General features: G+C 39.1%; 1 protein-coding gene across 6 annotated transcripts in view; it reads right to left on the bottom strand.

The window, feature by feature from the left end:
* Ap3b1 (adaptor related protein complex 3 subunit beta 1) overlaps positions 1-16,367 on the bottom strand; it is a 214,871-nt gene that overhangs the window by 171,910 nt on the left and 26,594 nt on the right. For all 6 annotated transcript variants that reach the window (XR_009592381.1, XM_060385579.1, XM_060385578.1 and 3 more), the window contains exons 2-3: positions 12,885-12,960; positions 237-311 (exon numbers count right to left, since the gene is read on the bottom strand). Coding sequence is in view for 5 of the 6 variants with exons in the window: in XM_060385579.1 (XP_060241562.1) it covers positions 237-311; positions 12,885-12,960 (151 nt within the window). In the remaining variant the exon portion in view is untranslated. The remainder of the gene's footprint in view (positions 1-236; positions 312-12,884; positions 12,961-16,367) is intronic.

Raw genomic sequence — 16,367 nt, 5'->3', positions numbered from 1 at the left:
TTTGGGAATTCATGAAAGCTGGGTGAATCACCATCACTACAACTTCAATTTTATTTTTCACATTTTCCATCAAAAATTCAAAGCTAAGTTCAAACCCACCTGGGGCTGTACTTTAAGACTGCTGACATTTTACCATAACAAAAAGTTAATGATATTTAAATATGATGAATTCTGAATAACAAGTGTGGGTTGGCTTACACAACAGGAGTCATAAGACCGATGAAAGCAAACAGTACCTCGATGTTTTTACTGGCCACATTCTTCACAACAGCAGGAAAGAGCTCTGACGCATTTTTCCCCTTTGCGATCATCTAAAAGGTTAAAGAGAAGAATTAGCATTGAAACTTTTAAGTTAGTAACCTGAAAACAAAATATATTTTCTGGGAAATTCTATACAAACTAAGTATTTGTAAGATTTTGTTACAAAACATGCTATATAATAACAGTTAAACTCCTTTCTAGTGCCAATCACATCCCAACTACACACAGCATGAATACACAAATATATACTGTTTCAACATAAATACACAAATATATACTGTGATCCCAGCACCTAGAAGGCAGAGGTGAGAGGATCAGAAGTCCAGGGCCTATCTGAGACTGTCTCAAGAAGGAGGAAGAGGAGGAAGAAGAAGAAAAGGAGGAAAAGAGGAGCAGAATATTAAGTAAATTAAGGTATGTATTGACACACATACAACATTTCCACAGGCTAACTGCACTGAAAATATCCTTTCCCTATGTGTTCTTGTGATCTTCCTATCTTCCAAGTTCTTATATTAAGAACACAACCCACTCAGGGAGGCTAGGCAGGTGGATCACTGAGTTTGAAGCCAGCCTGGTCTGCAAATCGAGTCCAGGACAGCCAAGGTTACATACAGGAAACTTGTCTCAAAAAAAAAAAAAAAAAAAGCGTCCAAACCATGTACATGGTAGGGGTGCAGGGACCTTACAAGCTAACTCTGGCTTTCTCAGAGGTGCTCCTATTTCCCAGGCTAGAATTCTTCGGAAGTCGTCTCAGTGTGTCTCCTCCTCTGGCCACTGAAGGTCTGTGTACCACCATCATTTCAGATCCCCAGATTCCCAAGACTTTACTCCTAGAACTCCCACATCTACAACCCACAATCAGTGCCCCAGAGCTCTATGTCAAACTCCTAGACTGAGGTTCAGCTCCTTAACTGCGTATCAGCAGCAGCCTCTCCTACCCCAAAGTCACTATGCCTGAAAGCAAACTTGGTCTTCAAGATTAAAAAAAAAAAAAAAAGCCAGGCATGGTGGTGGCCACCTGTAATCCACCTGTAATCAGGGAAGCAGAGGCAGGTGGATCTCTGTGACTTCAATGCCAGCCAGTCTACAAATTAAGTCCAGGACAGCCAAGGCTGCACAGAGAAACCCTGTCTTGGGGAGAGGGGAGACTTTAAAAAAATTAAAGTCCTAGATAACAGAAACTACAAAAAGGCCTTGCTCTCTTCTCATGCGTCCATGCATGCAATTGTGCTCTGCCCTTCAAGGCACTCACCCCAGGCCTGGGCCACATCCCTCAAGACAACGGTAACCTCCCTTCCCTTCCTGCACCTAATCTTGAGCCCCTAGAATGCTCTCATCTTCCGGTAGACTACTCCAGACTCCAGAGACAGGTGGATCCAGTCTGCAATATAGGCTCCAGGAACAAAAAAAAGGTCAAGGCTACGAACAACCAGATGATCAGCATAAGAATACAACCAACAAAAGCCAGGACATCATGGCTTCACCAGTATCCCCCAAAAACAACTGATATTCTAATGAAGCTGAAACACTGGAAAATGATCTTAAATCTGTGATTATGCAGTGATTAGAGACACATAAACAGGAAATGAACATACAAATAGAGGCCATCATGACAGACAGGAATTCACAATCAACAGGTGAAGGAAATTAATAAAATCGTTCAATACATGAAAATGCAATTAGAATCAATAAAACACAAACCGAAAAAAACCTGGAGATAGAGACTTAGAAGAGATCAGGAACCACAGAGGTAAGCATCATCAACAGAATGCAAGAGATGGAGAAGAGAATTTCAGGCATTGAAGATACAATTGAAGAAATCAATACATCTCTCAAAGAAAACATAAAAACGAAAAAGTTCCTGACACAAAACATCCAAGAAATCAAAGACACCATGAAAAAAACAAAACCTAAGAATAATAGGAATAAAAGAAAATGAAGACTCCAGGTTCCAGGGTCCAGAAAAATGTTTTCAAGAAAATCATATAAGAAAATTTCCCCAAACTCAAGAAAGACATGCCCTTAAACATACAAGAGGCTTACAGAACACCAAATAGACTAGAGCAGAAAAGAATTCCTTCATGCCACATAATATTCACAACACTAAATCTACAGAACAAAGAAGCAAGGGAAAAAGGCAAGGTTACATATAAAGGCAGGCCTATCAGAATCACACCACTCTCAAGAGAGACTATAAAAGCCAGAAAGGCCTGGGCAGATATCATGCAGACACCAAGAGATCACAGACGCCCACCCAGACTACTATACCTAGCAAAATTTTAAATCAACATAGATAAATAAAACAAAACTAAATTTAAATAATATATATGCAGCAACTCAGCCCTACAGAAGAGACTAGAAGGAAAACTCAAACCCAACAAGATCAACTACAACCAAGAAAACACAGGATAAAGACAAATTTCACAACAAAAAAGCACAAGAAAACAAGCACACAAACACACAATCACCACCAATTCCACAATAAAAGAAACTAACAACCATTGGTCACTAATATCAGTATCTATCAACATCACTGGATTCAACTGTCCAACAAAAAGACACAGGCTAACACACTGGTTGTAGAAACAGGATATAACATTCTGCTGCATGCAAGAAACATACCTCTGCAACAAAGATAGATACTACCTCAGAGCAAAGGGATGGAAAAAGGTTTTCCAAGCAAACAGACCCAAGAACCAAACTAGAGTAGCCATTCTAATATCTAATAAAATAAACTTTTAAGCAAAATTAATCAAAAGAGATGGGAAGGGACACTTCATTCTCAAAGGAAAAACCCACCATGAGGACATCACAATCCTGAACATCTATGCCCCAAATAAAGGGCTCCTACAGTTATAAAAGAAAGCTTAAATCACACATAGATCCTAACACATTAATAGTGGGAGACTTCACAACCCACTCCAACCAAGGGGAAGATCATCAAGACAGAAGCTAAATAGAAAAATAATAATACTTATTGAGGTCTTTAAATCAAGTGGACCTAATAGATGTCTACAGAACTTTTCCCCCCAAACACACTCAGCAGCTCACCGAACCTTTTCCAAAACTGACCATATAGTCAGTCACAAAGCAAGCCTCAACAGATACAAGACTGATATAATCCCATGTATCATATCAGACCAGGGTCTAAAACGAGACCTCAACAATAACAAAAGTGACAAAAAGCCTACACACAAATGGAACCTGAACAACTCTCTACTCAACAACAACGGGGTAAGGGAAGAAATAAAGAAATTAAAGTCTTCCTAGAATTCAATGAATTTGAAGGCAAAACTTGCCCAAACTTATGGGGCACAAAGCAGGAAAGTTCATAGCACTAAGTGCCTTTATAAATAAATTCGAAACATCTCATACATGCAACTTAACAGCATACCTGAAAGCACTAGGAAAAAAAAAAAAAAAGACACACCTAAGAGGAGTAAAGGGCTAGAAGTAATAAAACTCAGAGAGGAAATCAATAAATTAGAAACAAAGAAAACAATTCAAAGAGTCAATGAAACCAAGAGCTGGTTCTTACAAAAAATAAACAAGATAGCCAAACCTTTAGCCAACCAGAGTGAAAGGCATAGTACCTTCGTGTAACTCTAATTAAGCAAGTGAAAGACTTGTATGAGAAAAACTTCAAGTCTCTGAAGAAAGAAACTGAAGAAGTATCAGAAGATGGAAAGATCTCCCCTGCTCATAGATCAGTAGGATTAACATAGTGAAAAATGGCCATCCTACCAAAAGCAATCTATAGATTCAATGCATTCCCATCAAAATTCCAACACAATGCTTTGTATACCTTGAAAAGAACAATTCTCAATTTCATAAGGAAAAAAAAAAAAAACAGAACCGCTAAAATAATCCTGTACAATAAAAGAGCTTCAGGGGGTATCTCCATACCTGATCTCAAGCTGAACTGTAAAACAACAGTAATAAAAACAGCATCATACTAGCATAGAAACAGACCAGATGATCAATAGAATCAAATAGAAGACCCAGAAATAAACCCACACACCTACAGACACCTGATTTTTGACAAAGAAGCTAAAACCATACAATGGAAAAAAGATAGCATCTTCAACAACCGGTGCTGGTCTAACTGGACATCTTCATGAAGAAAAATGCAAATAGATCCATACTTATCACCCTGCACAAAAGTAAAAGTCCAAGTGGATCAAAGACCTCAACATAAAACCAGACACACTAAACCTGTTAGAAAAAGTGGAGAATAGTCTTGATCCTATTGGCATAGGAGACAACTTCTGGAACAGAACACCAACAGCTCAGGCTCTAAAATCAACAATCAATAAATGGGACTTCATGAAACTGAAAAGCTTTTGTAAAGCAAAGGACACAGTCAACAGAACAAAACAACAGCCTACAGACTGGGAAAAGATCTTCACCAACCCTACATCTAATAGAGAACTAATATCTTGAATATATAAAGAACTCAAGAAATTAGACACCAACAAACCAAATAATTCAATTTAAAAATGGGATACAGAGCTAAAGAGAGAATTCTCAAAAGTAGAATATCTAATGGGGGAGAAAACACTTGAAATGCTCAACGTCCTTAGTCATCAAGAAAAACAATTCAAAATAACTCTGAGATTTCATCTCACACCCATCTGAATGGTTAAAATCAAAATCTCAAATGATGGAGAAAGAGAACACTCCTCCATTGCTGGTGGGAGTGTAAAATTGTACTTTGGAAATCAATCTGGCACTTTCTCAGAAAACTGGGAATAGTTATACCTCAAGACCCAGCTATACAGTCCTAGGCATATATCCAAAAGATGCTCAACCATACAAGGACATCTGCTCAACTATGTTCATAGCAGCTTTTTTCATAATAGCCAAAATCTGGAAACAACCTAGATGCCCTCAATGGGAGAATGGATACAGAAATTGTAGTACATTTACAAGATACTACTCAGCTATTAAAAACAAGGAAATCGGGGCTGGAGAGATGGCTCAGTGGTTAAGGGCACTGACGGCTCTTCCAGAGGTTCAATTCCCAACACCCACATAGCAGCTCAAAACTGTCTGTAACCCCAAGATCTGACACCTTCATATATACATGCATGCAGACAAAATACAAATGCACATAAAATAAAAATAAATAATTAAAAAAAAAACAAGGAAATCATGAAATTTGCAGGCAAATGGATGGAACTAAAAAAGAGCACCGTGAGTGAGGCTACCTGGAAGCAGAAAGACACATATCATATATACTCACTAGTAAGTCGATATTAGCCATATAATATAGGATGAACATACTAAAATCTACAGACCTAAAGAAGCTAAACAAGGCGGACCCTAGGGAAGATTCTTAATTCTCATTCAAAGGAAAAATCAGGATAGCCATCAGAAGTGGTAAAAGAGAGGGAACAGGATAGGAACCTACCGTAGATGTTCTTTAAAAGACTCCACCCAGTAGGTGCAGAGATTCACAGCCTAACAGATGGCAGGGAGTCTTATGAAAGAACAGGGAGATAGAAGGACCCAGAAGAGACAGGAGCCAGCCCCACAAGGAGACCAACAAAGACAAAAAAGCTGGAGTCATGGAGGACTGCAGAGACTGATGCATCAACCATGCATAGAGAGGACACAGATCCCCTGCTCAGATGTAGCCAATAGACAGCTCCGTCTCCCTGTGGGTTTCCTAATAAAGGAAGAAGAGACAGTCTCAGACATGAACTCAGTTGCCTACACCTTGATCACTTCTCCCTCGTGGGGCAACCTAGCCAGCCCACAGAGGAAGAGGATCCAGACAGTCCTGATGGGACCTGAGAGGCTAGGGTTAGAGAGTAGGGGAGGAGGTCTTCCCCTATGAGTGGACTAGGAGAGAGGGATAAGGGAGGAAGAGAGAGGGAGGGTAGGAATGGGAGAAGGCAAGGGAGGGGGCTACAACTGGGTTACAAAGTGAATAAATTGTAAATAATAATAATATATGCATATTTTTTCTTGAGGGGTGAAAGAGTAGAAGGGGAGATGGAGGAACAGGGATGAACAAATAGATACATAAATGACAGATATATGTATATATATATATATCTTAATCTACTCAGAGTTAACACTGGTCAGGCCACCTAAAGCACATTAAATTTATGACAGTGTGGACTCTTTTAATCTTATCTTCCCACTAGCCTTCCTGATACAGCTGTCATATATATGATATCTATGTCCATTAAGAATTTCTTAGACAGATCTGTGGCTGGAGAGGCCATGAGCCCTAGAGGAAAAGGTACTACTATTTTTATACTAAATGGACACAGCAGTAACTTACTGCTTTACCTACAGATCACTGCTTCATTCAATCCTTGTCAGAAGCTTCTTCTTGCAGTAGATGGTATTTAACACAGAGACCCACACGCGCAGAGAATAAAAGACCATGGAGTGCTCAGCACTAAATGGAATGTCTATAACCCATCCTTCCTCACAAGGATCAGGGATGTGTGTGGCTTCAGAGCACATGGGTTAAATCAGTCAAATTAAGTAAGCCAGTGTTAGAGTTAATTTCATTTCCCAAGTTTGAGAGCTGTCTTTGGTTGGTTGGTTGTTTATTTTTTTTCTTTCTTTTTTTTCTTTTTTAATTATTATTAGTTTTGTTTTGCTTGGTTTTGTTACAATTTATTCACTTTGAATCCCAGTTGTAGCCTCCCCCCTCATTTTTTTCTAGTCCTATCCTCCTTCCCTCTTCCTTCCCTATTCCTCTCCCCCAGTCCACTGACAGGGGAGTTTCTCCTCCCCTACTCTCTAATCCTAGCCTCTCAGGTCCCATCAGGACTGTCTGGATCCTCTTCCTCTGTGGGCTGGCTAGGTTGCCCCATGAGGAAGAAGTGATCAAGGAATAGGCAACTGAGTTCATGTCAGAGACTGTCTCTTCTCCCCTTACTAGGCAATGGTTGCTTTTGTTTTCTGAGACTGGGTTTCTCCATGTCTTCCTGGCTGTCCTGGGCTTTGAGATGTAGACTACGTTGGCCTTGAACTCACTGAGATCTGGTGGTCTCTGTCTCCTGACTGCTGGAACTATAGCTGTTCACAGCCACACTCAGCTTCAGGAATATAAGTGGAAGAAGGGGAAAGTTGCATTAAGTCAGAGGAGTTAGATGGCTTCAAGAAAAAAGTGTTTTCCAGATACAATAGGACAGATGCAAACATGAACTCAGCAAATTTGACAGCATGCACAAGACCTGCACATTCTCCAGCCGGTCAAATCCTAGTGTGGAGGACAGTAGGTGGGCACTAAGTCTCATCCCTAGCAGAGGAGCTACTGGATGCTAGGGAAGGGAAGGACAGTTTTCTTTAATGGTGACAACAGGAATATCTACTATACTCTAGGACAGATCCCATGTAACTGATAAACAAAAACTAAATTCCATGGATTTAAAGAGAATAAGGTAGGGGTAGGCAGAAGAGGATCTGGGAAAAGTTGGAGGAAAAATATGATAAAAAAATAGAAACAGGTAAAAACTGTCTTGAGAAAAAAATTAGTTATTTTTGCATACCGAAATATTTACCACATTGAAAGAGCTCCCTAAAATTCTATCTGATATCATTTCTCTTCAGCCTGAAAATTTTCTATTAACATTTTATAAAAATGGGTCTTGCTAGCTTCCCTTGCCTGATGATATATTAGTCCTTCATTCTTGAAGAGTGTTTTCACTAGATGTAAAAACTCTGGATTGACAACTCCTTTCTCCCAGCACTTTAGCATGTTCTTCTGATGGACACGGTTTCTGAAGACCAGTGAGTGTTTATTCCAATCCACTGCTCTCTTAAATGAATGAATCATTTTTTTTCCCAGTTCTTTTCTTTTTTTTTTTTTCAGTTATTTTCAACAATCTGTATTTTTGGTTTTCAATGGTTTGAATATTATGTTTACACATGGTTTTATTTTGCTTTATCCTGATTGTCTCCTTATATCTTTTTTCAAATTTGAGATGTTTTTAACTACTGCTTCTCTAAACATGATTTTTTTTTTTTACCACAGTCTATTTCTCCTTTCTTTTCAACTTTCCAATGATAAATAACTTAGACTTTTTGAAATATTCAACAAAATCTGGGCATGGTGTCACATGCTGATTTAATCCCAGCACTAAGAAGGCAGAGTCAGGAAGAACTCTGTGAGTTCAAGGCTGGTCTGTCTACATAGTGAGTTTTAGGCTAGCCTAGACTACATAGTGAGACCATGTCTCAAAAGAGAAAGAGAAAGGCAAGTGGGAAGGAAGAGGAAGTGGAGGTGGAAATCAAGCGAAAGGACTCTGAGGATCCATATTATTTTTTCTTTCTATTCTGTTATTGTAAACGGCTTATTCTTAGCTTGAATATAGCTCTAATGATCTAGCTACAACTTCTGAGTTCTTTGTCATCTCCACTTTGCTACTGAGTGAATCTAGAATATTTTTAATCACCTATATTCCATCCACACCATGAAAAATGAATAGATTTCTGCATAGGGATTAATTAGTGATATTTTAGAAAATAACTTTCTGCTCATTAGTAACAATCTAGGGAATAGCAGGTTCAGGACAACACCCCTCCACAGAATAAGTTCCACCTGATCCTAATAGATCTTGGCTCTCATATTGCTTTTCTAACACCTACACATACCAAAGCAAACTATTCTACCTATTTCCAACTTTAAAAAAAAAAAAAAAGGATGAAATTTACGTCTGTTGGTATACTTAATAAAACATGGGTATCAATTACAGAGACAAAGGATGCAGAGCTCTGGCTAACTGGTCCTTCCACTCTGCTCTGCAAACACTTTGTCTAGTAGCATCTGAGCCTAACCATACTAGTTAATAGTGTAGAAAATTTGTTGGGCTGGAGAAATGGCTCAGCAGTTAAGAGCACTGTCTGCTCTTTCAGAGGTCCTGAGTTCAATTCCCAGCAACCACATGGTGGCTCACAACCATCTATAATGTGATCTGATGTCCTCTTCTATCATGCAGGCAGGCGCTCATGTATATAAATTAATAAATCTTTTTTTAAAAAATAGTGTAGAAAGTTTGTAAAGAACCAATCCCAAAAGGACATTCTGGACAAATGTAGTTCCCTTCAAAGAACCCAATACATAAATAAGACCTAACAAGGTAAAAAATGAGGCACATATAAGCATCCCAGAGTTCCAAAGAACAAAGCTTGCTGGAGAAGGAAACAAGACATTCTTTTACAAAAGTGGATGAAAACATATCTAAGTTTATGTTTTAATAAGATTTGAGACAAAATCGCATTTTGGATGGAAAAGTACTTTTGAAATAGGGAAGAAATCCTTCAGAAAAAATTATCATTACCAACTTTAAAAAGATAATGGGAAAACACAATTTATGAAAAAATTACAATGCCAGCTCAAAGTATTTACCAGATATATAATCAAAAGTTAGATGGGAAAGGAGAGCCATTATCAATTTCACAAGTGACATGAGAATGACAGAAAAGTCAGATAAAAGAAAGAAAAACTGTATCAACCCAGGTATGTTGACAGAGCCGGGAGCTAAAGGGAAAGAAAGCAACAGAACTGAACTCCCCATCATACAAGGCAGAAAATTTAAAAAACTAATTCATCAATACTACCCCAAAGCTAACACAAACCAAATCTTATTAAATTAAATTTTCTTCAAAATAGTGAATCTTTCCAGACAGATAAAATAAGTTCTCAAAAAGAGGAAGGGAAAAGCAGTCAGTATAGCATCATATTTTTGCTCCTGAATATAAAGTCAAACAAACTGAGAAGAAAAAGAAATATATATATATACACACATATACATATATATATGTTATTTCAGAAGAAAAAAGAACATTACAATTCAATAATTCTACTAAATGATCTACTTTCACACAGAAAGGACTCAGAATTCCACTCACATCCTCTTCCCAAATAAAATGTTTCTGAAAATAAACCAAACATCTAAACAGTAAGACGTGATTTCTAAGAAAAAGAAAAGAGCAAGCCATGGGCAAATACATTGAGCAGGAAACAGAGGCCATCCATACTTATAGAACTAAGTGCTGGGTCATGGCTGAGCAGGAAAAAAGCCCTTATGTGCAACTGTGAGGCCTGCACTTAGTCCCAGAACCCACACGAAAGCCAGAAGCCAGCAGGGGCGCCTGTAATCCCCGCACTCCTCCAGGGAGATAGGAGACTCCCAGAAGCTGCAGGCTAGCTAGTCTGGCAGACACAAAAGAGGTACAGGAGACCTGCCTCAAAAGGCCAAGGCTGACCTCTGACCTCCACACTCACACACCCAAAGCATCCCACCCCATTTCCCTTTCATTGCCTCAGCAACCACCTTCTATTTCTGTCTCTGCATCTGTCTCATATGTATAGAATTACACAAAATGTGAATCATCTATCAGCCCTGCTGCAGTGTGTGCTAGAACTTCATTCCTTCCTAGTAATAGTCCACCCTGTGAATACATCACTTTTGGTCTATTCATAACAAACACAGTTATTTCAAACCAGGAACTTCTGAAAAACGCTGCTCAAAAAGTATCAGTTCAGGGTCGAAGTTCTTCTATGCTCTGATTTGTTTTGTGTATGACCGAGGCAGGAATCCAACTCCACTTTCTTGTAAAACCTCTCCTTTTTCCACTGAATGGTCTTAAGCCTTCATCAAAACACAGCTGGCCATATATCTCACTGTTTGCATCTGGGTTCATCACAGTGCTCTACTGCTCTTTATGTCCATCTCAGCACACCACCATTTTGATTACTGTAGCTTTAGTGAGTTTTTAAATTAGGAAGTGTACATAAATATTTGTGTAATAAATGATAATTATATCACTTTTATAAGAGCAATAATTACCAATCGCTTTAAGATAAACTCCAAATTTATTTTTACCTAAACCTAGATAAAGAGATAGTCTATCAAGGAAGTACATACAGCCATACTTTGATTCTTTAATACATTTATGTAAGCCAGGTGGCAGGAACATGGTAAGCAGAGGCAGGAAAATTTGAGGTCAACCTGGCCAACATACTAAGTTCCAGGCCAACTAAGTATACAGCAAGACTCCACCTCAAAAAAAAAAAAAAAAAGAAAAAAAGATGAATATATTGTTCAGTGGTGAAGAATTTGCTTAGTATTCTCAACCAACAGCATTCAGTTCCCGGTACCACAAAAAAAAAAAAAAAAAAAAAAAAAAAGAAAAAAGAAAAAAAAGAAAGAAATTGAAATAGCCAGGTATGGTGGCACATGCATTTAATACCAGTAATTGGAAGGCAGAAGCAGGTAAATTTCTGTGAGTTCAAGACTACCCTGTTCCATATAGCAAGTTCCAGGACAGACAGACAGACAGACAGGGCTACATAGTTTAACTCGGGCTCAGCATCTTTTCTCTTCCTTAGTAAACAGTTTTAACCTTTCTAAGTTTTGATTGGTTCCCAATATTTTAACTTTTGTACCTGTAATGTCAATTACCTCTTAGAAATCCTTTAATTAATAGGAAGTGCTGCTTTTCTTTTTTTTTAATACCACTACTTCTTCAGTCAGCTTTGCTCTCTTAACCAAACCCCCTTATTTGCTTAAGTAAATACTTTTTCTAAGTCCCTTCAGCTAGAAACTTAATTCTTGAAAACAGTGTCCATTTCCACAGGAACTACTGCCACAGTATCTACCAATCCTAATGATGAGGCTCACTGGCAATATAATAACTTTTCATTTCATTTGCTAAAGTTTCTTCTTTGGAGACCAAGTCCTTCTTCCAGTTATTCATTTTGGAAAATATCACAGGAAAAAAGGATGCAACAACACTTTTTGCTGCTGAAGCTAAATTGAATAATAGATATAATGACCAATCAGTCTGATTTGAAAAAACTGAAATGACTGGTAAGTGTTGAGGATTTATGAGAACACTGAGAATTTATGTAGTAATTTGTAGACTCACGGCTGGCAGGCGGAATTTCAACGGATGAAACTACTCAATCTACTATTATAAGCAGAATCTGAAAGTGTTGGGGAGCTAGAGTTCTTTAAATTATGAAGACTGAAATTCTTGTTCACACAATGCTATTAAGTATAAAGCATAATATTTATAAGTAAAATATAGAAAATAGATTCATCAGCATTTTGCTGACATTGCCAAGTGTCATCCATCACTCAAATGGAAGCAAGAACCAAGTAATCCTTTCAGATCGACCCTTCCCACTGCCTCACTTTAAACAACCTAGTAACACCTGGGGCTTTGCTTTATAAAGGGATTTAGACTCTGGTATGAGAAGAGAAGAAAGGATTTCAGCTCTCACGCATGGCACTGTGTGCTCACAACTGTAGGCAATAAGGTCACAAACAAAAGTCCTCAAGTACCTTCAAGTAAAAATAGGGTTATACTATTGCCTTATTTTGTATTGGTTCTATCTCATAGAAGAAATATCTTGCTAACAGAGGTATAAAAGTTAAAATTAGAACAAGTTTCTTCTTACGCTACTGCCTTCTTAACATTTCAAACAGGTAATCTAAATTAATTAGAATAAACAAATCAATGTTGTTTACCCACTTGGCATACAGAGTGGATATAATCACTGCCTACTCAGCTTCCAAAAGTTACAGAACTTAGACATCTGACCTACCCCAACAGTCCTCACAGCACTTGGATGTCTGACCTACCCCAACAATCCGCTTCATAGCATCGAGTTTGGCAGAATCCTTGTTGCTCTCCAGCATCTGCTTCAGGTCCTCATTCCTATTACAAAAAAAGAAGTCATAACTCTACACTTGCACTTTTTGCAAAAGACAGCTATTAAAATTCATCATTCTTATGAGCAGTGGAAACAGTACAATGGTACACCAGTAAGTAGCTGCACTCGGATAATCAAAGGGTTAGTTTCTTCTGTTATCTTACAAAGTCTATGCAGCATGTTGTCATAAAGCCCAGAGTGACACAAAGGCCCTTCAGCCTTACATTTGCTGAGGAAATGTCAACGAGAACATGGCAATCAGAGTCTGTTACCTCAAATTTTCTTTGACATAATCAGAAAGTCAGCTCAAAAATATTACATCAAAAAAAAAAAACCTTAAAGCATTTTCAGACTGTAGTATACAAGAGCCTTGCCTAAGTTGTGTGTCATTCACATCATCCCAACTTCCTACCTCCTACTGCACAAGTAAGTAGGAACACCTCCTTCATGCTGAGACTAAAATCATTTTAACATCTGCTGTAAGAGGAGAGCACAGGGTCCAGAAAGAACTACTGAGAAGTCAGGCAGTGGGCTGCAGCAACTAAGCCCTGCAGCAGACACCAGGAGGGGTGACATCATTCCCGGGCAGAAACCACCAAGACAGCGTGGCTACCCTGTACAGCAAGCACACCAGAAGGGACATCTCTCTCTCTCAAGGCTCTCTGCTGTTTTAAACAGCCTTAAGGCAATCTAAAGCTGTCTGTACCTTTACTTGGTAGAGCTGAAAAGGGGAAGGGTCATCTGATCAGTATTTGTTGCTCATGACCAGCCTTCTAATCTTCTCTGGGGAAATTCACAAATGTGCACTTGTCCCACCAAAGAAAATACTTAATTCATAATCTCTCATCACTTTTCATTAAATACAATGAAATAATTTTTGAAGACACATTGCTAGATAAAGAGTTCATGACACTCAGGAGAACTAGCCCACCAATGCTCTGTCCTTGGGCTACAACCAGAGCTGTGTGATGGAACTCTGTGTTTCGAACTTCTAGTCTGGGTGTTATGACAAGCCTGACAAGCTAACACAGATCTAAGCACCCAGAAGCAGAGTGACACTACAAAAATTGCTTTTCCAAGTAGGTTCTAGGGAAAGGACTTAAGAGTTCCAAAACACACATTAGAAAAGGGAGCAGAGAGAAGCGCATGTGTTAAAGATGAGTCTGTGAGGTCTCAGTCAGAAAGGAGGGTCTGTTAGCAAAGACAGAGGAAAGGTGGTTCTTGTTAGAAGCAGCAGCAGAGACCTTTGGTGAACTGTGTTCAGGAAAGTAGACATCTTCAAGAAAGTAGACATGGCCGGTGAGAAGCTGTGGTGCACATCCTGCTACTTAGGAGGCTGAGGCTGGAGAATAAACTGAGCCTGGGTTTAAGACCAGCCTGACTTACATAGGGAGAATCCACAGCAAAGGATGGGGAGTGAGAAGAAAGGAAAAAGAAAAAGGGAAGGGAAGGGAGGAAGGGGAGGGAGAAGTCAGATGAGAGGAAGGGTAAAGGGAGGGCAAGACACTGGCTATTTAAATGAGGCTATTTCTAAAGCAGCATGTTGATGAAATGGCCTAGTTTTTCCTGGATGCTAATAGTAAAATCTAAGAGGGAAGACATAAACTGACCAAGCCAACAGGTCTGTGTACTGGGACCCAGAATATCATCTAGAATGGAGTTGTGTGAGGAGAATCCTGAGTGCTTGTGAGAAAACTCCAAGAAAACAAGACAACAGTCTTGTGACCCCAGTTTCTTCAAAAACACAAAATTATTCTTGGATTATGTTTTCATGCCCCTCCCCAGTGCAGCAGATAAGGAGTGAGTTACTTTAGAGAATTCATCACAACTGGCTATTGTTATTTGTCTACATGCCTCCACATGGAAAAAACATGTTTTCGACAGGTACAACGTGCTGACCACATGTGGCTTGCCCTTGCTGTTATGAGAAGTACGCTGAACGTGAATTACAGTCCTGTAAGGCCACATCTTACAGTAACAAAGCTAGAAGGTAGACACATTAGAGATTGCTGGGGGTAAACAACAGGAAATGGGGTGGACACAGGAGGCCCTTTCCTTGGTACTTCAAACATATAAACTACATGTATGACAAGACAGAGCTAGTCATACGAACAGGAATGACACAAGAGAAACTGGGAAGATGTGTGAAAAACTGATGAACTGCATCAGTGTCAACATCCTGGCTGTGCTTTTCTACCCGGGCCTAGCAAAGGGGAATGCATCAGAAATGGTGAGAGACGCAGGACATCGCTATAGCATATCTTCAACTCAGTATGACTCTACAGGGACCCTGAAATACTTTTATGCTTGAGGGGTCACCACAACATGAGGACATGCAACTGTTGGGTTGCAGAGACTGCACCTCAGTTGACTGTTAGTTTAAAAGGTTAGCGCCAAGCATCCCCTTTACCACAGAAGGCAGAGTAACAACATAAATTCATGACAAGTTAGCATGGTTCTTCAGAGAAACGAAAAGTGAGGCACTACTACCCATACAGGAACTAAAAAAGAATGATAATAATCTGACATGAACACAGAGCAATCAGAATTCTCACACTATGGTTGGCAGAAATATAAAATGAAACAAACATATAAGAAAATGGGAAATTCTTACAAATTAAGGTATACACTTGGCATACCATTCAGCCATTCCTCTCCAAAGAGAAATAAAAGCACGTAACTACAAAATGACTTATGAAAATATCTGTAGTAAATCTAGTTATAGTAATGTCATAATAGTAATAACTTCAAAAAACTTAAATGTCCATCAGCAAAATGTGGCAAAGCCGTATGCTGGGATGTTTATCTCTCAGCAATGATAAAGAACCAACTACTGATCCAGGCTACAGGTTAAAGGAATGCTCAGAATCGTCAGTCTGAGTCAAAGAAGGCAAACACAAAAAGGTAAGGTGGTGCTTAATTCATGTAACATTCACTCAGCTACAGCACAGGAAGCAGCTGCGTGTTAACTGGACCACGGAGGAGGAAAGGGAGCACAGAGAAGCTCTATGTCTAGGACGGTGAGAAGACTCTGCCCCTGTGGTGGTGATCACGCACACACCTCTGTCAGGGGTTCTAGTGTAAGCTTTCAGTGGGCAGCTGGTTACATGAAATCCTAATTCTAATAAGATGGGTAAGAAGAAACTACAGGTATAAACACAACATTTCGTTCTAAACACAATGGGAAACTACACCCTAGAACAACATATGGGATCAGACAGGCTATGGATTTGCAGACTTCAAAATGAGAGTGTAAATTCGTGTTTATTCAAGAATTTAAATCCCTGAAATCCATCAGAAGAAACCTTTCAATTACTGAGAGAGCCTGTCGGGGTGCAGAGCCTAAAGTAGCGGCTCTCACCTTCCTAGAGCATCAACCCACAGTTCTTCACCTTGTGGTGACCCCCAACCA

The sequence above is a fragment of the Meriones unguiculatus genome, chromosome 6 (genome assembly GCF_030254825.1).
Source record: "Meriones unguiculatus strain TT.TT164.6M chromosome 6, Bangor_MerUng_6.1, whole genome shotgun sequence".
Classification (NCBI taxonomy): domain Eukaryota; kingdom Metazoa; phylum Chordata; class Mammalia; order Rodentia; family Muridae; genus Meriones; species Meriones unguiculatus.
This window is presented reverse-complemented; position numbering and strand designations above follow the sequence as displayed.